Source organism: Medicago truncatula, chromosome 2 (assembly GCF_003473485.1).
Source record: "Medicago truncatula cultivar Jemalong A17 chromosome 2, MtrunA17r5.0-ANR, whole genome shotgun sequence".
NCBI lineage: Eukaryota > Viridiplantae > Streptophyta > Magnoliopsida > Fabales > Fabaceae > Medicago > Medicago truncatula.
In genome coordinates, this window is record NC_053043.1 from 40,102,476 (window position 1) to 40,123,933 (window position 21,458).

A 21,458-nucleotide genomic window follows, 5' to 3' on the forward strand; every position below is an offset into this window, starting at 1 on the left:
AATGAGTAATCTCAACATCAATTAACATATCATGAGTTTGTTAAAATAACAACTCTTGTTTTTTTTTTTCTTACTTTATTATACTTTACTCATTTTAGAGGATCTAAATCCAATTTATCGGATGAAGTCACATACATAAATTTTGTTTTAAGATTTCAAAAATTGTAACCAAAGAGAATCCCAATAGGAGGTGCTTTACATATTAAGTAATACCACCAAATAGCATTCTCGTTGGAGGGTAAAAGGGCATGGTACTTAACATGTTGTAATGCTTACAGAACTAAGCTTTTCTCATCATTTATTTAGATATATAGTAGTAAATAATCGAATATATATAGTAAATAAATTGTCGAAATATAAGGTGTAGAGCTAAAGGTGGACCAATTCAATAAAAGTTGGCAAATGTTGGATTATAAGGATGATATATTTTTGACTTAATAGGTCATTTGGTCCCTTAATTAATTTTAAGTTTTCATTTTTGTCCATAACTAATAAAACTCATGTTTTAGTCCCTTAATTTTCCCTCCGTCGGTCAAATAAATCCCTTCTGTCAAAAAAATTGGCTTCCGTTAGTTTATACCATCTTCATCTCGTTCCTTCATCTTCATACCATCTTAGACACGTTTGTTTTCAATTAATTGTTATGTATATTAGACATACTGAGAATTAGTTTTTATCTTGACAGTAAATCAGTAATAGAAGCACTTTTTTTATCACATTTCTGTTGACTGTTTTAAACATTAAGCTTGAGTCGACATAAATGTAAAAAAAAAATCTGTGAACCATACCCATAGGTTAATTTTCTAGATTTCTTTGGCCACAACATAAGCACTTGGGTAATCATGCTTTGCTGCAGTACACACATTTGTGTTAATATAGTGAAGAATGAAAGCAATCACAAGCTTCCAGTACACTCACTTTTACACATCAGTCACTGCAAATTGAATGGCTTCATGACCCCAAACCCCATAACAAGTTTATAAAAAAAAAAATATTCAGAACAAGAAAAACAAGGTGGCTGGTGGGCTGAAGGACCCATTCTTGAGTAACAAACAGGTTTCTGTTTTGTCGTCACGTTCCGGAGTTCCTGTCTACCATTGTTTCTTGCACTATGATAAACTAGTTTATCTATGAATCCTAGGCAAAACGTCTAACTAGTTAACAGACTCTTCAGATGTTTTTGCACAAAGTAATGGAGTTAAATTCATCATATGACAGTAGTTATCTTGTCAGCAAGGCCTGTTGAAAACGTCAAATAGAACCGAGTTTTCATCTTCTTAGAGCTCCATAGTTTCTTGTCACCTAAAAACAAGAAAAAGGGCTTAGTTCCATGAAACCACACAACTACAAAGAAGTTATGAATCAAAAGGTTCCACTATCAACCAGTGTTATCAATATCGGATGACAGATTATGACGGTGAGCCAAAAATCTGCCATATAAACAGGGTGTTGCGGCCTATGGCAGAGACATGGCCAATCCAAATACAAAAGGTGTTGCAGCTGGCACAAAATCCGCCATGTCATAGCACCATGCCACGACTTGACAAAACGGACCACAACTGCATTTTATATTTTCTAAAACTATAGCAGGGATGAACATATCCTGGCAACATGGTGATAAGAGGCATAGGCAAAATTATAAAAGATCAAAAAGTCAGCAATCAATAATTCCCTCAGTTAATCTTAACATTGTTTAGTTCGACTGAATGAGTAATTTTATTTAAGCGACACCAACAAAAATTTATTTGCAAGTGCCAAATACAGAAATTAAGAGAATCATGCGGATTTCAAGGTGATCTATCAAAAGTATCCCGAGAACATTTTTGTGACATTTAATTTGGGATATCTCGAGATCTTTGCCAACCAAGCATAAATAAAATTCTCCTGTTCTGCTGGCTATAATTACTATGGGTAGCATAAAGGGTAATGAGTAGTAAATGTATAAGAACACAAGATGGACCATCATTTGTTCAAATAAGCATTTTGCAATAGTAATATAGATCCTATAAGAAACAGGTGAAGAATTGAAAGGGAACACAAACCCGAGGTTGAGACGTATTTAATCTCTTTTGAGGATTGTCATCATCATCGTCGTCATCGTCGTCATTGTTCATGAGCATTCTATGGATTGAAGAGTTTTCTGATTTCCTCCCCCGTTTAGAAGACTGTGTGGCACCTCTACCTCTTCCCCTTGGAGCAGCCCTTTTCCGTGCCGGTAGATTGGATTCATTGTCCTATGTAAATATAAGATGCAGCAGGTTACTTAATAATTGAGAATGTCAAGGATATTTCATGACAAATTACAGTTCAATGCACACAAAATTGTCAGGCTGTAGAAATCAAACTATAGCTGAACCAAAGATCTTAATATATTTCATATTTGAAGGAACTTGCATTAATCCATACCGAACTGTCATCAATCTCTTCCACTGCATTTCCTTTGGCATCGTCACTTGAAGCCATATTATCCCCATCATCAGCACCACTTTGGATGGAAGTTGCTGCAGACCTGCATCAGGTCAATGAAATCATGTTGGATGCATATTCACAGTCAAGGCACTGTCAAGGGAAAATCAGAATGACTTTATCTAAACCCTAAAATGGAAAAAATAATCCAACATTAGATTCTTTTCATGATCTAAAAAGTGTTTTGTCCCCACTGGCTAAAGCAATAGGGATGCATGAAGCAGCTAAGTTGGGTATCAGAATCATGACTCTAAAAATAATATGAATATATACTGAAATGGGATAAATATATTCTCACTGTAAAGACATGTTTGTTCAATTGGATAGTGTTGGACATTAAATAAAAATGAACTCATTCTTTGAGGAGGGGGGTAAGGGAGGAGCTCATTTTTTAGTCATCATCACTTTCGTATCCCCTCTGGATTTACTTTGTTGCATAGAAATGAAAAAAGTAACTAAAATGATTTATTTCTTAGCAAATGCAACCTTTGAGAAGGGCGAAACCCTAAAGATCCATCAAGGGTTGTCTGCTTCAAGGTGCTGGAATCCTTGCCTCTGCCCCTACCCCTGCCCCTTCCTCTTCCTCTGGTTGTAGTTTGAGATGAAACAGATCCTTTCCGACCTCTGGTGCTTGGTTTCGAGCTTGATGTTGGCATGGCATCTTCATCATCGCTGAAGGAAACCGCACTATCAGCTCCAGCTGCACTTCTGCCTTGAAAACCCTGTACGAAATAAAGAGATAAGCTAAGAATGAAGGTCATGAATAATATCACCTTCCCAAAACCCTGCTTTTTCCATAATTTTCAAATTGCAATAGCAAGTATCAATTTATAATATCATTTGTTGGATTTACCTCAAAGGACTGAGCACCAGGAGTGAACTGTGAAGAGTCCTTGGAGTGTGTGGATCGTTCCTTAACACGTTCCTAGAACAAAAAGGAGAGCGATACCAGTCACTGATCACACTTATGTGTATGTTCTGTCCACTAAATAATTCTGATCACAATGACCTAATCAAAGAATCACGAAGGCCCAGTAGTTGCAAATATTGCAAAAAGAAAAGGAGATTGATGAAGATCGAGAGGACATAGGCAACTGTAGTAGTACCTAGATTATCTGCAACCACTATAATACTATTTTATGCAAGCCCTAGTAATAAAGGCCTTCCAATAGGCGAAGTGAACTTTTAACTTAAAGCTAAATTTAATGGAGAATAATCGATTCCTAAACTAATGAAAAACAGTGATGAAACTTCTAACCTCAAAGCACTCTCCAACTTTAACAACTAAATCTTCCACATCAAGCTTCGGTTCATTTGAATCCTTAGCAATTTTGTTCTGCGCAAGCATAAAAGTTAGTCATCACGGGAAGAGGAGGGTTATGACATTAGCATAACACAAACAAAACAAAAAATGAAGAAACAATGTACTCATTCTTAATAAATAGGGTGTCGAATACAATATGCAGTAGATGTTCCAGCATGAGTATCACAGACAAAAGCATAAAGTGGATGAATATCATAAAGAATCTCACCCGTGTTTCATCAATATTGTACTGTACACAAGTGTAAAATGCCATTTTATCATCCTTGTTCACAAAATTGTGTAAAGCAATATCCAAATCATTGACTGGAAGTATCTCCATTTTCTGCAAAACCATCAAGAGTTACATACATCAGAGATAAAACAAAATTATACTAGCAACAACAACAACAGCAACAACCAAGAAGTATACTAGCATTTCTTTAAATTTATATTTCTTCCTTCAACAAAAGTAAAGTCAATCTAGAATTCCAGATACTAATGAAGTTGTCCAGTAAAGGTGGGCATCCCTAAGGTTGAGTTTGGCCCAACCCAGATTCTGAGAGTTCCCAAGAAAATTAAATTGTGAATTTAAAAATATACACTACTACTTATATAGGCACATAGCACCAGAGGAACAAGAAGACAACAGCTTAAATCTTGAATTACTGATTCATTAGGATTATTTTATCTTTTTAAACTTCTGTTAATTAGGAATTGTTGATTAGGATTATTTGTCTCTGATAAATAATGCTTTTGAAGTCTTTTATCTTGATAAGATTCTGCATAACAGAACCTTTATCATCAGCAGTAGTTTTATTTCTTTATCGTGAAGATTCTGAATAGCAGAATCCTTCCTTATCAGTAGTAGTTTGATTAGAATCACTTAATTATTTGTAGCCTTTTGAAACAGGCAGACTGGTATTGCAAACATGAAAGAAATCATTTTTCTAGGAAAATCTGTGTTTGTATAGGAGGGGTTCTGTCAAGGACTAGTCTGCTTCTTGTTTTAACCATAGATCGAAAGAAAGATTCTACCGGATGCCACATGAAGGTTCATAACAAATGCACAGTCAGTGAGTCACATAAACCTATGTGGTTGTTCATTGTTGAAATAGGAATATATAGAAAGACTAAAGAATTAAAGTACAAAATGAATAGAATACCAGATTATTTTCAGCAACCAAAGCCTCTATGTTCTGTTGATTTAATTCTTCTGGACGAAGTCGTTCTGAATCATCAATTTTGCCTACAAATGAAAAGTGTAGGGGTAAACAACCAAATTCCCAGATACAACTTAACCAACATGGTATTTCAGTTGCTTCAACAGAGATTGCATATGCCTTATAAAAAAATATTAATATGTCGAATAATATTCCTTAAACATTACCATAATGTTGATTCTAAATTTCTAATCATAACAAAAAAACAAAAAGGATGTGTAACTCAGGGAAATAAACACAAGTTTAAATGTGTATAGCATCCAATAATTATAAATATCCTATTTAAGTGGTTTTGTGCTCACTGCATTGCTTTTTGAATTAAAGGATGTGAATCTTGTGAATTATAATTTGGGTCACTAATATGGATGTGTAATATTCTATACAGATATTGCAAGGAGCTAAGGCAGGGCAAACTGGTGCTTAAAATAAATCACAATGGGACCCGTCATACTCAAAGTAACTGCGTCAAAGGTTGGAGTGAACAAGATTAAACTGAACTTCAAAATAAATGGATAAACCTGCACAAAAAATGTACTTTGCAACCTAAAAAGTGAAATAAAGATATACTATATCCAGATTCAGGAAGATAACTAATAAAAGATGTGTTGGATATTTTAATTGGCAAATACTGCGTTGGTAATGTCAAATGAACCGGTAAAGAAAGTTAAACAAATATTTAGATTACCTACACCCTTCTCCAATTTGGATGCCTTTGAAAATATAAGAATGTCTTGCGGGTTTGCAACCTAATATAAGGATGACCAATCAACAATAGAAAAAACTTCCAAGTAAAATCGGCATTAGCACAGTTATTTAGGAAGAATGAAATCACCTTTCCAACATATTTCTGCCCAAATCTTTGAGGATTTATAGTCATAAATCCAGAGTAATCTACCTGTAAATTAAGATTTATTAGTTGGAGACTTGGAGTCATGCCAGAAAACATTATGTAATATCTTATAAAACTAGATGTCATTAAAGTCAATACACTGAACATAAGTTCAAATAAATATTAATAACAAACTCTGTCTTTTGAGGGATTTGTAAATCCTACTCCATGCACGACGGATGGAGTTTAATTGGTTTGGTATCATGAAAATTACTACCCTTTCTAGAATACAAGTGTCATATCAAAACCAGTGAGATTATAGAATCATGAATTGCAGATCAAACTTCCTGCAAATTGAAATGCTAAACAGGAGGAAGTGCCCTCGAATATAGAAGTGATTTTCAAAAGTTATGCTCCAGTTTATAAAAATTACCTTGATACGTACTAGTGGAAGCTTAAGTTCTGCTCTTTGAACTACCTTCTTACTAGATTTTTCTATAAGCTTCTCAACCTGCAAATCATCTATTATCAAAATAATGTTGATACACAAATGATCGCATATCTCAACATAAATATACAAAAAAAACCAAGTTTTAACCCACTAGGTAATGTCAGCTACATGGGTCAAACAGTGCATTAATTTCTATCACAAATCATGTCTATAGCCAAACCATTAGCCCCTACAACTTTTGAGAAAAGAAACCTAGGTGGTCCTTTCCCCAAAACTAATTAACAACAAAAAGGGCACCACAAATTATACAGCATAAAAAAAAAAGAACTTTCATTCAATATCAAGAAACCCACACATACCACTTTGTCGAGATGTTCAAGAATAGAATTCTGATCATTGGAATCAATATCAGGCATATCTTTTAGTACTACCTGCATTATAAAGATTTAAATGGTTATTGAAAAACTGTAAGATGGATGTAAATGTCATGAACTTGAGGAGCGAATTTTGTTGGACTTGATTGATATATTCCCTCCATACCTTTATAAAGTTAATATAAGCCTATTTTCAGAAATTATTTGCCCCTTTTTTATTAGACACCCTCCAATTGTCCTTTGCATTAATTGTTTTTTTGGCTTAAATGCACTTTTGGTTGCCTTATTTTCTTTTTAAAAAAAAAATGAAGTTTTGGTCCCTCCATTTTAAAAACTAATTTTTTGGTACCCCAATTTTACTCTCTTTTTTTCCTGAATTTTCCACCCCATCCCATTTTGGGGTCATTTATGTTGGTCTGGTCTATTCATTAACAACGTGACAAGGCTTATATGGCCAAATTGAGTATCTGTGTCAACAAAAAAATGTCTAACAAGTGTTACCAGTTGCCACATCATTAATAAATAGGCCACATCGGGAAAATGACCAAAAAATGAGATATGCGATGAAAGTTCGGAAAAATGTGAAATTGGGGAACCAATAAAACGGTTTTTGAAATGGACAAAACCTACATGCAGTTTTATATGTGCTGTTTTTGTTGCTCCTCTCACAAAGAGACAGTTTTTGTATTTTTTTATTTAAAAAAAGAGCAAAAAAAACTGTATTTAAAAAAAACTACCTTTTTGTGGGAGGAACGACAAAAACAGCACACATAGAACTGCATCTATGTTTTGTCCTTTTAAAATAGGAGGACCAAAAGTGTATTTAAGCTCTTTTTTTTTTTTTTTTACCAAAGTACCTCTCTTGAGGATTGGAAAAAGATGTGGAGTGATGAGTCCCAATACAAATTAATTAAGTGGAAAGAGTGAGATGATAAGTCCCGACAATTTTAAGTGTAATTTTGGAAAAGTAATACAAATCATTAACAAATTTGATGCTACAAACTAAATTAACCAACTTTCTTAATTCTTGTGTATTAGTAGTTCAAAGAGCCATATTTAAAGAGACGGAGGGAGTAATTACAAATGAAAACAAAACAATATCACCTGACCTCCGTATACTCAAAAGGCCGGACAGATGTTAAAGGTATTTTAGTAGGGCGATACTGATTTCCCTGTTAAGAATAATTCAGTCAAGAACTTATATAGAATATATAGATATGACAATAGTTACTACTATGAAGAGTCATTAAGTTTCTCATTATATACACAACCTTAATCTCTAAAAGAAGTACATGTTTTGGCTTTGATTCTCCATCAATAAGTGATGTTGCAACCGACGATCCTGGTTGTGAAATATGAAATCCCATCCCTGGAACTTCCTGAAGAAAATTAAAATCCATATTAAGTTTGCAGAACACAACACATGTCTATCTGAGCCAACGTAAGAGATGTTGAAACAGCACACCTGAGGGTCAACTAAACATTCGTGCTCATGCCCCCACACAATGAAGTCTAGAAAGCGTGGCAGGAAGTGCTCATTTATTGCATTTTTGGGATTTGTTTTCACTCTGCATACCATTGTTCAAAACAACATCAATTATCACATTGATTAAAATCTTAAATCTCACACCGAACACCATTTACACGACAAATAATTTTTAAATGTGTAGATCTTGGGTTAATCAACACATTTTTGTGACATTAAACACAATCTCTCAAAAAAGTTAGACAAAGATAGAAAACCTGTTCTGATGAAGTACCAGAATGTTGAACCAATCAGAAACTTCACACCCTTCCTGAGATTCAGGTCGCATCCACTGCACAGCATGTGGCGTCTGAAAAAGAATATACCACATACATATTTTAGAGCACTTAAATTTATGAATGAACTACTCGAGACTTGAGAGTAAAGTTTATAAATTGCGTACTTGAAACATCCTATTAAGTCTTTCATCTCTAATGTTCCCCAGGCCATATAGAGCTACAGCTGTTGAACCCTGCCATTGATAAAAATACATCTCAGGACAAAATGAGATTCATGACCATCCTGCTTTTCTCATATCCACCACCCCGTTTTAGTGTGTGGATCAGTGTAACAGTAGTCAGCAACAAACCTTCTTTATAAGAATAGGATTGATAGTGATCTGACCAACACCAGAACCCCCAAGAACCGTTTTTCCAAAGTAGTTGACTAGATTACATGCTGAGAGAATATCAACTACAGAAAGGTTGTCCTGTCATAATCATTCGACAACAGATACAATTTTTTTAGTTTAGAATAGTTGTGAACAGAATAGAATTGCGTAGACAAAATATTAATGTGAGCAAGTATATATCTAGTTAAAATAGAGTGAAATTAAATCAGTTCCCTTAGAATGTAAATGAACATTTTACCACACATCAGTGGGAAACTGATAGAAATGGATTGGAAACATTACAAAAAGCCAATCTTTATCTTAAAAAACCCACTTCAGAATCTAATCACCATTTGTTCGAGAGACCTGGCTCTCTCCCTCCTCTCAATTAATTGCACTCTCACAAGGTGTCCCACTCTATTCCCTTAATTACCTTATAACAACTACCCCTGTACAAATCCCACCAAAACTGAAAAGGAAGTTTATTCTGCTATTTTTATTATTAGTCCCTAAGGTTCTAAATCCCTTGTTCCTCCTATTCTTCCTAGTATAAAGTATAAACCCACCTATTCGGAGGTCCTCTATCAGAAACCAAGAAGCAAAATAAATAAAGATCATCAAACCTTCAGCATTAAATACAATCTAGGTATAATATTAAAAATCTTGTGAGTTTTAACTATGTAGTATAAACAACACATTTCTCAATGCTACTCTGAATTTTTCTTGCTACAATTCAAAATACAAGGCTAACAACTCTAGCCATAGTTAAAATTTGAAAACAAAATTCCCAAGCAAATATCCACTGGCAACATATTTTCATCCAACGCCATCTTGATATAAAATTCATTGGTGAAATAAATGAATAATTAAACAGATATAAATATTTATTGCCAGTGCAGTGTTGATAACCAGCCAAAATACACTTCTAAGTCCATGGGAAATATCAACACCTTCAGTGATCTTTAGCACCCACCCAACCCTAAGTAAAGATAAAATATCACCCCCTTCACCTCTTCGACAATCACTTTGAGTTCCTGGTTTTTAATCGACGCCCTTGTTCCAACTCCTAGCTATTTAACGTTACTAAAGTAATGAGACCAATATTGCAAGTAAAATGAATTTTAACAACCAAATATCACCACAGAACAAAGAACAGAAGTTAGAAAATGCCAACTTCCAAAAGGACCAATAATTTCCAACAAACACAGAATTTCCTGAAACGTTATTTCTTCAGATCATCTTTCTTCTTGATTGACCATGTTTAAATGAAGCAAAGAACAAACCAACTCAAGCTCATTGGATTTACTTCCATATACCCTGAACAAGTTATAGTGATCTGTCTCCTCTAAAGTGAACTAAGTAGTGTACTACGAGGTGTAAATTTATAACCACTAATTGAATCATGACCAAATGCATACATGTGAATAACAAACTACGACATTGCTAAAACTTCAAATATAAAGCTTCAATTTTTGAATAAACTGGTTATAACTCCACAATTTACCCATCTAAAGTGAACCTCTCACCTTGCACTGATAACAGAGTTGATTAGCACCAACTATAAAAGGCCTTGTTTGGATAAACAACTTAATTAAGTGCTTAACTGTAAGTTATTTCTATAGAGCAATTCTTACTTAGTCACAACCCCAAATCAAAAAAATTTGGGCGCGCACACACACAAATGGAAAAAAATTAAACTAGTCACATCATTTTTTACTTTTACCTTTAAATTTTTCTTATCTATGTGTTTGTGCCCAAGTATTTTTGGTTTGTGTTCGTTACCGACTAAGACTTACTCATTTCTATAACATAATATCAATTTTTTTTCATCAAGTTATATTCTGTTTCATTAAGTTATTCTGGAAAGCTTATGAAAATAAGCCATGAACATCACATAAGTCGTTTTTATAAGATCTATCAAACAGCTAACAAATGCTTATGACAGTAAATAAGTCAATCCAAACAGGCCCTAAGTATGTTACACAAGTAAACTTGACAGTCATTTAGGAAAACCAAAAACAAGACCTATCAAACAATACAGATATAACAAACAACAATACCAAAGATGCACACATACCACTCCTGCAGGATCATCATGATTTCCATGAATAGTAAACACAGGCAAACCAACATTGAAATGAGGATCTTCATAATTTACATGACCAAACCTGTGGAAAAAAATCCACAACATAACATTCACTAACTAATCGCACATAAAAACCACCAAAGTCATCATTATTTAGTAAACAATAGAATATCAAAAAGGTTTACATATGATTTTAGTCCCAGCAATTATAGTGTTTTTTGGTATTAATATCTGTAAGTTTTTTCGACTCGATATCCTACAAATTCAAAACGGTTTGCTTTTATTCCACAACGTCAACTTATTGGACCACATGGCATGATTTTATTGGGTCACATATGATGTTAGGAGTTAGGACACGAAAAGCAACAATTTTTTAATTTGAAAAGACCTAAAAAAATGCTATAATTGCACGGACAATGGACACGGCACTGACATGTCCGGTGATAATTTTAGTAAATGATATAATTGAATATAATCACATGTGTCGGTGTTGGACACTAACACATGTCAGACCTGTCTTCAATCAAGTGTTTGTGCTACATTGCAACCTATGAAGCACGGACACTCCTTGAATTAGGTGTGTTCCGGTGTCAGACACGAATAGGTGTCCCACACCGACACCTATGATTACACTGAATTATGTCAATTTCTCAAATTATTATCTATATCGTGTCAGTGTTTATGTCGTGTCCGGTGTTTGTGTTTGTGTTTCATAGGTTGCAACTTAACATTGATATAACCCATAATAACTATCAAAATGATCATGCAGTAAACAACATAATAATTTAATAACTATACATACACTGACAGTGTAAAGTTATCCAGTGATTTGTTGCATGTCAATTAATGAATATAACAACTAGTTAAATTCACAAGATAATATAAAGAAATTAAAAGAAAGAAAAAAATGAGAGTGTTTGGAAACGAACGTGTTCTGAAAATTGAGAGTCTGATCACTAACAACTTGAAAAGGAACAGGACGATCATTAAGACAGTATCTTCTTAGAATCTCAATAGCTTTGACTAAAGTTGACCTAGAAGGTTTATTTTCATGGAAAAGGTCACCACCCAGTAGCATGAAATCGACATGCTTCTTTTCCGCAATTGAGCAAATTTCTTCGAATGCTTGGAAGGAATCGTGGCGTCGAACTTCGTCTTTCTCCATGTAACCTAGGTGACAATCGGTTGCTATTAGGATTCGAAGCGTGTTTTCTTCAGCGTCCGCCATTGATGAAGGTGGTGTTGCTGAGCTTGAGAGTGAGGGAATGTTACAAATTAGGGATACTTGGCTCTTCGTGAAGACGTGCCTCAGTGTTTTAATTTTTTTATTTCACTAGACTTTCCACCCGTGCTACGGGTAATATCCATTGTAGATGTAGTAGACAAAAACAAATCTCAATGCATATCAAAGAGAATGAAATATGTAGTCCCAAATATATGCCGATGTTGGAATTCGAACCTCAGACACCACACTTATCCACCTTAAAAATATTAATTTTTATAAATCGTGTGTTACTTCATTCTTTTGTTAAAATTATATGTCAATGTTATATTATTGATACGTTACTTCATTTTTATTTTTTTTATATTTGACAAAATGTTACTTCATTCTTTTGTAAAAATTATATGTTAATGTTATATTATGTACCTAAAAATAGTTCATTCTTAACCTCAACATGTAAAATGTTTTTATTTAAATAATTTTCCTTTTATCGAATATTTGACCTTTACCGTAAATGATACCCTTTAACTGTTTGTTGAAATGTTTCTTCCACTTGTTTATATAGATTGCAAAATTCTGGTGCATTTTGTGGTAGATATTTAACAAAGAGAGTTCAGTTCTAATTTGGATGAAAAGTGTAATATTAACAAAAAAAAAATGTTGCTATAATCTTTCAAAACCCTTTTATTCCAATAGGGCGATTTGTTTTGTTGAAGAAATAGGGCGATTTGTTTTGAAGAAATAGGGGAAATAAAGCGATGCCGATTTGCTTTGTTCATGAAAATAGAAGATTAGGTGTGAGCATTAGGGTTGTTCATGAAAATATGAGATTAGATGTGAGCATTAGGATTAAAACAGTAAAATTATGCAATAGGGTTTAGGTTAAAATTAGGGCTTATGGGTTAACTTTAATATATAAGAAGATAAGAAGATTAGGTGAGAGCATTATGGTTGTTCATGAAAATAGGAGATTAGGTGTGAGCATTAGGGTTAAAACAGTAAAATTATGCAACAGGGTTTAGGTTAAAATTAGGACTTGCGGGTTAACTTTAATATATAAGAAGATTAAGTGTGAGCATTAAAGTTGTTCATGAAAATAGAAGATTAGATGTGAGCATTAGGGTTAAAACAGTAAAATTATGCAAAAGGTTTAGATTAAAATTAGGGCTAATTTATGCTTCTGTATTAACTTTAATATATAAGAAGATGTATCGAGAAATTGAGAAGGGGGAAAATTCAATAAGGTTAAACAAAGGAATTTAGCATCAGGGTTAAAATAGTAAATTTATGCAATTGGTTTAGGTTAAAATTAGGGCTAAAATATGCTTCTGTTAACTTTAATATATAAGATGTATCGAGAAATTGAGAAGGGGAAAAATTCAATAAGGTTAAACAAAGGAATTTAGCATCAGGGTTAAAATAGTAAATTTATGCAATAGGTGTAGGTTAAAATTAGGGTAAAATATGCTTCTGTGTTAACTTTAATATATAAGAAGATGTATCGAGAAATTGAGAAAGGGGCAAATTCAATAAGGTTAAACAAAGGAATTTAGCATCAGGGTTAAAATAGTAAATTTATTCAATAGGTTTAGGTTAAAATTAGGGCTAAAATATGCTTCTGTTTAACTTTAATATATAAGAAGATTTAGCATCAGGGTTAAAATAGTAAATTTATGCAATAGATTTAGGTTAAAATTAGGGCTAAAATATGCTTCTGTATTAACTTTAATATATAAAAAGATTTCTAGGATTAGCCATCTAGACTCTAATATTTGATATTTTTTTGAAGAAATTTGATAATTTGTCACTTAACATTTTTTTTTAGCAAAGTCACTTAACATATTAAACTATACTTCTTATATAAGAAAATAATTTTTTTTTTAAAGTTTATTGAATAATTAATATATCAATTTTACAATGTACATCAGATACATTAATTATTTAATAAATCTAAAAAAAATAAAAATTCTTATATATGAGATTAGAGGAAGTATGATCTTTCAAAAAAAAAATTAAACTATATGATATTGTAAAAAATAAAAATAAAATAACTATGTGATAGAACTTGGGAATGCATTAACCAGGCTCGACCCTTGTTAAACGCAAGGTGAGCTACGACATCGGGTCTCACAATTTTAGAAGCCTCGTTTTTTTTAATATAGCATTCAAAAGTGTTAAGTATATATAATAAAATATAAAAAAACAATAGACATCTTCTAATGGTTTGGCGGTAAAATAGAATGTATTTGAGTATTTGGTCTTAGGTTAAATCCCGAGCATTAGTCTCATTTAAATACACAACTATTAGCTATTACAATTTTTTTATTATCAAATTTACAATTTAATATGCATTTCGGAGTTATCTATGAATGTAAAAAACTACTATATACCTTGATTTTTTGTCATTTGTTTCCATTAACAGCACAAATTAAATCTATTAAATAATGAGTATTTTTTTACTGTTTTAAGTTTAATCATGTATGCTAGTACTAATTGCTACTATTTTTTCCCGATATAAGTACTAGTTTATCACTATTTAGATAGCAAACACATTTTTTAAGCAATAAAAACAAATATACTTAAGATCTATTTGCACCAAACAAGTGATGATTCTTCTTAAATTTTTGGAGTTTCTTTTTCTTATAAACCCAATTTTTAATATTAAAACAATTAGTGGTTGGTGAAGTTAAACACAAGTTGGTTAGTTCCTCCCGTACAAACTTATTTTTACTTAATTTATAAGAAGAGCAGTGCTATTTATCAAGAAAGATTTTTATCAAAAAACTGTCTCGAAATTAATGTCAACCAATACAATTACTGCTTGATCGAAAATCATGGGTGGTGGGTTATATGTATTTTTTATTATGAAACAGTAATCAAATAAGATTAAAATCTAAGCGATAGTATTGTGCCATGTTATTCTGGAAGATGTCGTGATTTTCCATTCGCCATAGCATTACGTTTATAAGAATGACTATTTTTTATGTTATTTACAACTTAAGTAGATGATAACTATTGCTTTAAAAAATATTTTTTTTTCATTAAGGGCCTGTTTTTAATATTTGAAAATGACCTCCAATTTTATAGAAACGGCTATGACATGAACAACAAACTTTCTTCGTTAAAAAAAACAAAAGTGCTATATGGTGCGAAGGCTTTTTCGCACATATAACACGAACGCGTGCAAACCCATTTGCTAAGGCTACTTCTTGTTTATAATAAATAAATTAAAATAGGCAAAGTACTCCAAACCGCCATTATCACCAACGCTCTTAGTTGTTGCAATATTTTTCATCTGTACGATTTTCCATCTGTACGGTGCAAAGATGATCAATACCTCAGCCATATTTAGTGTGACTATGCAGCAGTGTATTCAATGGCATGCAACTCTGCAGCATGGCTGCCACTCTACAATGGTGTTTCCAATTAGGAGAGAGACGTCCGTCAGTCGACATCGACATGCCGAAACTACGAGACTAATAGTGATTGAGGAAGAGGTATATCAGACGCGTTGAGAAGGAGGGATCACCTTTTCTCCATGGTTGGTGGGCGGTGGCAACAACAGCAGAGGAGGAGGGTTAAATTTGTCATTTCGCTGAATTAAAGTGATCGTGAGAGAGGGATAGGAATATCAGACGGTCATCAATGATACAACTCATTCGCCTGAATAGTGCGAAAAATTATGTCGCACAATTAAGCATTTCTCTAAAAAAAACAAATAAAGAAACTTCAGATTATGAATCGTGCACAACTTAAAAACGACAATTAATCTTAAGACGAAGGGAGTATAAACCATGCTCATTTAATTTAGTTGTCATTGAGCCGCACTAAGGTACTTGCGAATAAATTTTCCTAAGTTAAGGTGTTCTTTACCGAGCCTAATTATTTCAAACTGAACTCACTAAACACTGATTTGTTAGAGATATCTAAGATAAGGTATAGCAGGTCATTGGTTTATTACAAATTTACAACCAATCATAGCATGCTTTTAACAATACCAAAGATTATGAATTAATCTGTAGTAGTGGGCTATATCAATAAATAGGATATCACGAGCAACATGAAATCGTGGTAATTTCATAGTAAAGGCACCTGCACAGCAGCTATCAACCAAAATACAAACAGATGAAATTGAACCAACAAATAGTGTGAGTTTGAGCTCCGACGACTTCTTCTTTGATCTAAAACTCATTCTTTTTCTTATTTCCTTAGTTTTATTACTTTTAATAGTTTTTAAACTCAAGAAAAAAAATACTTACTCAAGGTGAAAAGTGAAAAAATGAAACACTGAAACCCATAACTTAGTTCCAAATTAATGTACGTAAGTGGAGTGAGAGTAGAGGCATGGCAACGTCATTATACTCCAAAAGCTAGCTACCATCCATCAGTTTCCTTTCATGTTCTCTCTTCCCACCTCACTCTTACCCTTTGCATGCATCTCATTTCCCTTAATATAACTAACTAACCACTCAATTTTTTCTTCATTCTCTCTCTCTCTCTCTCTCTCTGATCATATATCCTCCATCCATGGCCCCCGATCAACATCACTCAAGTTTTAATTCAAACATGCAACACTATTACTACAACACCACTGATGATGACATCGACGATATCGTCAACAACGAGGTTGTTAACGATAGCGACGAGTACGAGGAGGACGAGTATCAGTATCACTACGAAGAAGATGATGAAAAAGAAGAAACCAAACAGCCACAAAAACGTTGTTCATCTTCTTTTTCATTGAGTAAGGTATTACTTGATCCAAGAGGAAAATGGGCTGAAGAATGGAATAGAGTATTTCTTTTGGTGTGTGCAATGGGGTTATTTGTGGACCCACTTTTCTTCTATGCAATCTCTATAAGTGACACGTGTATGTGTCTATTTATAGATGGTTGGTTTCTAGTTACCGTCACCGTTATCCGTTGCATGACGGACATGTTACATCTCTGGAATATTTGGTTGCAGTTTTATATTCATAAACATAAACGCTCCTCTTTTGGCTTCATTCATCATGGAACTCTTTCTTCTAACTCCTTCAAAGTCAACAAAGCCTTTTTCTTTAACATCTTTATCCTCCTCCCTCTCCCTCAGGTAATTATTTATGGTAACTTACGTTTTAAGGGTACATACATGTTAGCCTTTGTTATTATTTATTACATCGTAATACCACTGTTGTTTTATTTTTCTTTTTCAAGTAGTCTAGTAGTTATAGTTCACCTTCGAATGTGAATAAGTAGGATGTCTAAGTTCCGTCAACTGAACTATGCTAACGTCACAAAACTACAATGTGTTTTTTTTACATGATACATACACCATCCGGTCACTGTTATAAGGAAAAATCAACATTATCATAATACCAAATACTGAAACCCACAATATTATTCCACTTTTCAATTTTTTATATGTGTGAATTTTGTTACTATACTCAATAAAATAAAGTAAAAATATCACTACTAGTTGTTTAAATTTTTAAGTCAAATGTAATAAGATTTAATTTGGACTAACTACATTTCACATACATTGTAACTAGTGAACTTTGTCATCGTAAAAGAGTCCATTCACCATAATTATCCCTTAATTTTATTTATTTTTACTTTTAAATAACCAACATATTTTATTTGTTTTATTTTTTAAAAATGTACTGCTCACCTACTTTGTCATGATCCTTAACAAAAAAAAAAACTACTTTGTCATGTTGCATAACACTGAGTTGGCAAATGAAGGAGACGACAAGCATGAAAACGTCTTGTTTTCATACATGCAGATTGTGATGCTTATGACCTGCATTACACTTTTAGCTTCATGATCATGTGCATGTTAATTAATTTTCTTGTATGTATATGCTTAACTTTATGTGTTTTGGACATAAGATGTGTACGTTTTGGTTATATTATATATATTGAATACAGTTATTGAGATATAGCTTATGATTACACACTGCTGGAAAATTTGTTGGCCTCTAATCAGCAATCATTATATACAGGCATTGTCATATATTCTTGTTTTTCATTTATAGGACTTCAGTGATGGTCCTGAAGATTGCCATAAAAATACTCAATTTTGTTTGTTATATTTGTTTAAAAAAAGATACATAAGTTAGTAGTTACTACTTTTTATAAAAAAACATTCTTGAAATTTTATTATCTAATTCATTTGACTAAAAAAATGAATACTGTGTAATTTTTTTTTTCTTCTAAAAATATGTGAAATTTTAAAATGTATTTGGTAAATGCAGATTGTGCTATGGGTGACAATTCCATCTTTGTTAGAGCAAGGATCGATTGCGCGGGTGATTACTGTATTGTTGATTATGTTCCTGTTTCAATACCTTCCTAAAATTTATCACTCAGTTTGCTTCGTGCGTCGAAACCTCACAAATGGTTTCATTTTTGGAACCGTTTGGTGGGGATTCGCTATCAATATGATCGCTTATTTTGTCGCTTCCCATGTAAGTACTAACGATTACTTGATATGCACTTACAATGTAAATAATTTTTAACCGTAAATGTTGTTGAACCTTGCAATTTTGTCTATGTACGTATTTGGATTGACGGTTAGTCAGAATCATGGTGAATCATCGTAATTTTGACAAAAATTTGCAATCACTTTTTATACTCTATATGTATGGTGAAACAGGCAGCAGGGTCATGTTGGTATTTGTTGGGACTTCAAAGGGCAGCAAAGTGTCTAGAAGAGCAATGTGAGACAACACCTGGTTGTGGACTAAGAACACTGTGTTGCAAAGAACCAATATACTATGGAAACTATAACATGTTGAAGAAGTTAGACAGAACAAGGTTGGTATGGTCACAGAACACAGAAGCAAGGTCTACATGTTTAGCTAGTGCTGATAACTATGAATTTGGAGTTTATGAATGGAGTGTTCAACTTGTTACAAATAATAGTCGAATTGAAAAGATACTCCTTCCTATCTTTTGGGGCCTAATGACTCTCAGGTATTTTCTCATCACATTGTACATTTCATGATTTTAAATTGTAGTTGCGATGATGACTAATGACTATGGTTACGCTGCAAACCTTTATATTATGGTAAAATGTGGACAATTCATGATGACATATTGAATTGAATAGTAACAAAATACCATGTACGTGATTCATGCATTATTGGTACCGTTGTTGTAGTTAAGGATGCTTCATATGCACATTATATATCTCATTGTCACAAAAGTTTTTTGTTGATGTGGTCAGCACTTTTGGGAACCTCCAGAGTACAACGGAAAGGATGGAAGTCGTTTTCAACACTATTATATTAACCAGTGGCCTCCTTCTAGTCACTATGCTAATTGGAAACATCAAGGTACGTAATAATTAATATGGACTTACTTAGGTCATATATTGAACAAAAATAATTCATCTATTTGATACAAGCCATTTTGTTTAGCAAGATTAATTCTATTTATAACCCTTCAATATGACAAGTGATTGTTGATTTGTTTATGCTAGAGATCGAATATAGGTATCCCCGATCGATTTGACCAGACAAAAATAAGTAGTATATTATTACATTGAGTTTTTTTTGGTAAATGGTAGGTATTTTTACATGCTACAACGTCAAAGAAGCAAGCAATGAAATTGAAGATGACAAACATGGAGTGGTGGATGAACAAAAGACGGTTGCCACAAGGACTTCGGCAGCGTGTGCGTAACTACGAGAGACAGTGTTGGGCTGCCATGCGCGGCGTTGATGAATGTCAGTTGATAAAAAATCTCCCGGAGGGTTTGAGAAGGGATATCAAGTACCATCTTTGTTTGGGTTTGGTGAGACAGGTAAGGTTGCCCAATTTATTTTATTTTTTACAAAAGAGGGCTTGAATGTTAATGCTTCAAAATCTTGTTCAGGTACCACTTTTTCAACATATGGATGAATTGGTCCTAGAGTACATTTGTGACCGTGTCAAGTCCCTTGTATTCACAAAGGGAGAAACAGTAAGCTCTAAATTGCATTATTATTTCTATGCATTATGCAAATTTATCAATTAACTTGATTAAATTATGTTACATACAGTTAACAAGAGAAGGAGACCCAGTTCGTAGAATGCTATTTGTGGTAAGGGGTCACCTTCAAAGTAGCCAATTCCTAAGAGATGGAGTTAAAAGTTGTTGTATGTTAGGACCAGGAAACTTCAGTGGAGATGAGCTTCTATCATGGTGTTTAAGAAGGCCATTTATAGAACGTCTTCCAACATCATCGTCAACTTTGGTGACGCTTACAACAGTCGAAGTATTTGGACTTGAAGCAGAGGATGTCAAATATGTGACGCAAAATTTTAGGTACTTATTTTTTAATCATATTATTAGTGCGAAGTATTACCAAGTGTCTGTTTACAACAATTTTTGTACGTGCGATGATAACTTTTTATAATTCGTAACAAACAAGTGTGCCCTAATTTTAGGTACACATTTGCAAAAGAAAATGTTAGAAGAAGTGTTAGATATTACTCACCTGGTTGGAGAACTTGGGCTGCTGTGGCAATTCAATTGGCTTGGAGAAGGTATAGGCATAGGTTGACTTTGAGTTCTTTGTCCTTTATTAGGCCTCGTAGGCCTTTGTCAAGGTCTACTTCTTTAGAAGAGGATAGACTTCGTCTCTATACAGCTTTGCTAACCTCGCCAAAGCCTAATCAGGATGGTTTTGACTCTTCATAACATTGTGTTTGTGGAAAATGAATTGATGTAGTTATGTATGCTGTTTAGTATGTAGAGTTTTATTTACTTTTTGGATTAATTACAATTTTAATCTTTATTGTTGGCTATGTGCGATTTTGTCTTACAATAATTTTTTTAATTGATCATTAGTCTCCGCATAGTTAGTAATGGATAGACCTAAATTAGAAAGATTATCTGCGCAGTGATTTCCTTCTCTATATATGTGACTTATCATGAAATGCATAGAACTCAGCTTAACCATACAGTTCTGCCACCTATTCTTAAGCTCCTACGGAACAATGTGGTGAGACTTGAAGGCCAAGGTAGGCAGTTTTGAATCACTTTCAATCCATAAATAATTTCATTATAGTCAAAAGCTATTTCCACAGCTAGAATCACTCTCATTAATTCAGCAAAGAGATCAGATTGTCCAGGGTTGCGTAATGAAGCTCTATCCGTATTACATTTAAACCAATTAACAGTTAAGGACTGGAGGTTGCCAAAAAACTTCTAGAATTTTGGGCGCTTTAGGATGGTGTGTGTCAATTTTGAATGTCTTTGATACCACAAAATCAGAGATAGCTGGACCGGTGACAGCTTTGGTAAGATTACATGAGAGCAAGACACTGGCAGTAATCATTGCCAATGCAGAGTTGAAAGATGATATGATGTTATTGAATCTATTGTTGTTCCTGGTGAACCGTA

The 21,458-nt window shown here is 33.4% G+C and overlaps 2 protein-coding genes across 3 annotated transcripts; one reads left to right on the forward strand and one right to left on the reverse strand.

Moving 5' to 3' along the window:
* Window positions 1-763: 763 nt before the first annotated feature.
* On the reverse strand, window positions 764-12,194 carry LOC11436847 (double-strand break repair protein MRE11). Of its 2 annotated transcripts, none has more exons than XR_003009502.2 (20): window positions 11,794-12,194; window positions 10,856-10,946; window positions 8,758-8,877; window positions 8,572-8,640; window positions 8,387-8,478; window positions 8,109-8,211; window positions 7,915-8,022; window positions 7,753-7,815; window positions 6,629-6,700; window positions 6,252-6,329; window positions 5,822-5,884; window positions 5,675-5,735; window positions 4,933-5,015; window positions 3,999-4,112; window positions 3,725-3,802; window positions 3,320-3,391; window positions 3,089-3,188; window positions 2,407-2,509; window positions 2,043-2,234; window positions 764-1,302 (listed from the first exon to the last, which is right to left on the reverse strand). XR_003009502.2 is itself a non-coding variant. In XM_013609329.3 (20 exons), the coding sequence occupies exons 1-20, from the start codon at window positions 12,090-12,092 to the stop codon at window positions 1,270-1,272; spliced, it is 2,130 nt and encodes a 709-aa protein (XP_013464783.1). In that variant the 5' UTR covers window positions 12,093-12,192; the 3' UTR covers window positions 764-1,269. The 2 variants fall into 2 exon arrangements, 1 of the variants encoding a protein (XP_013464783.1); XM_013609329.3 differs by having other exon boundaries at window positions 2,953-3,188; window positions 11,794-12,192.
* A 4,166-nt stretch (window positions 12,195-16,360) lies between these two features.
* Window positions 16,361-20,899, forward strand: LOC11406879 (cyclic nucleotide-gated ion channel 4). The gene is made up of 8 exons (XM_003596444.4): window positions 16,361-17,177; window positions 18,322-18,534; window positions 18,723-19,042; window positions 19,296-19,404; window positions 19,638-19,874; window positions 19,947-20,033; window positions 20,113-20,378; window positions 20,501-20,899. The coding sequence occupies exons 1-8, from the start codon at window positions 16,614-16,616 to the stop codon at window positions 20,751-20,753; spliced, it is 2,049 nt and encodes a 682-aa protein (XP_003596492.3). The 5' UTR covers window positions 16,361-16,613; the 3' UTR covers window positions 20,754-20,899.
* Window positions 20,900-21,458: the final 559 nt, after the last annotated feature.

What these genes read in the sequence shown, in the direction of transcription:
- LOC11436847 (XM_013609329.3), bottom strand. Translation starts at nt 12,092, where the DNA reads ATGGCGGACGCTGAAGAAAACACGCTTCGAATCCTAATAGCAACCGAT. An exon ending in ATCCTATTCTTATAAAGAAG is followed by an intron (nt 8,641 to 8,757) that starts GTTTGTTGCTGA and finishes TATCAATGGCAG; the next exon opens with GGTTCAACAGCTGTAGCTCT. An exon ending in CTGGTACTTCATCAGAACAG is followed by an intron (nt 8,212 to 8,386) that starts GTTTTCTATCTT and finishes AATGGTATGCAG; the next exon opens with AGTGAAAACAAATCCCAAAA.
- LOC11406879 (XM_003596444.4), top strand. Translation starts at nt 16,614, where the DNA reads ATGGCCCCCGATCAACATCACTCAAGTTTTAATTCAAACATGCAACAC. An exon ending in GTTTGGGTTTGGTGAGACAG is followed by an intron (nt 19,875 to 19,946) that starts GTAAGGTTGCCC and finishes AATCTTGTTCAG; the next exon opens with GTACCACTTTTTCAACATAT. An exon ending in TATGTGACGCAAAATTTTAG is followed by an intron (nt 20,379 to 20,500) that starts GTACTTATTTTT and finishes CCCTAATTTTAG; the next exon opens with GTACACATTTGCAAAAGAAA.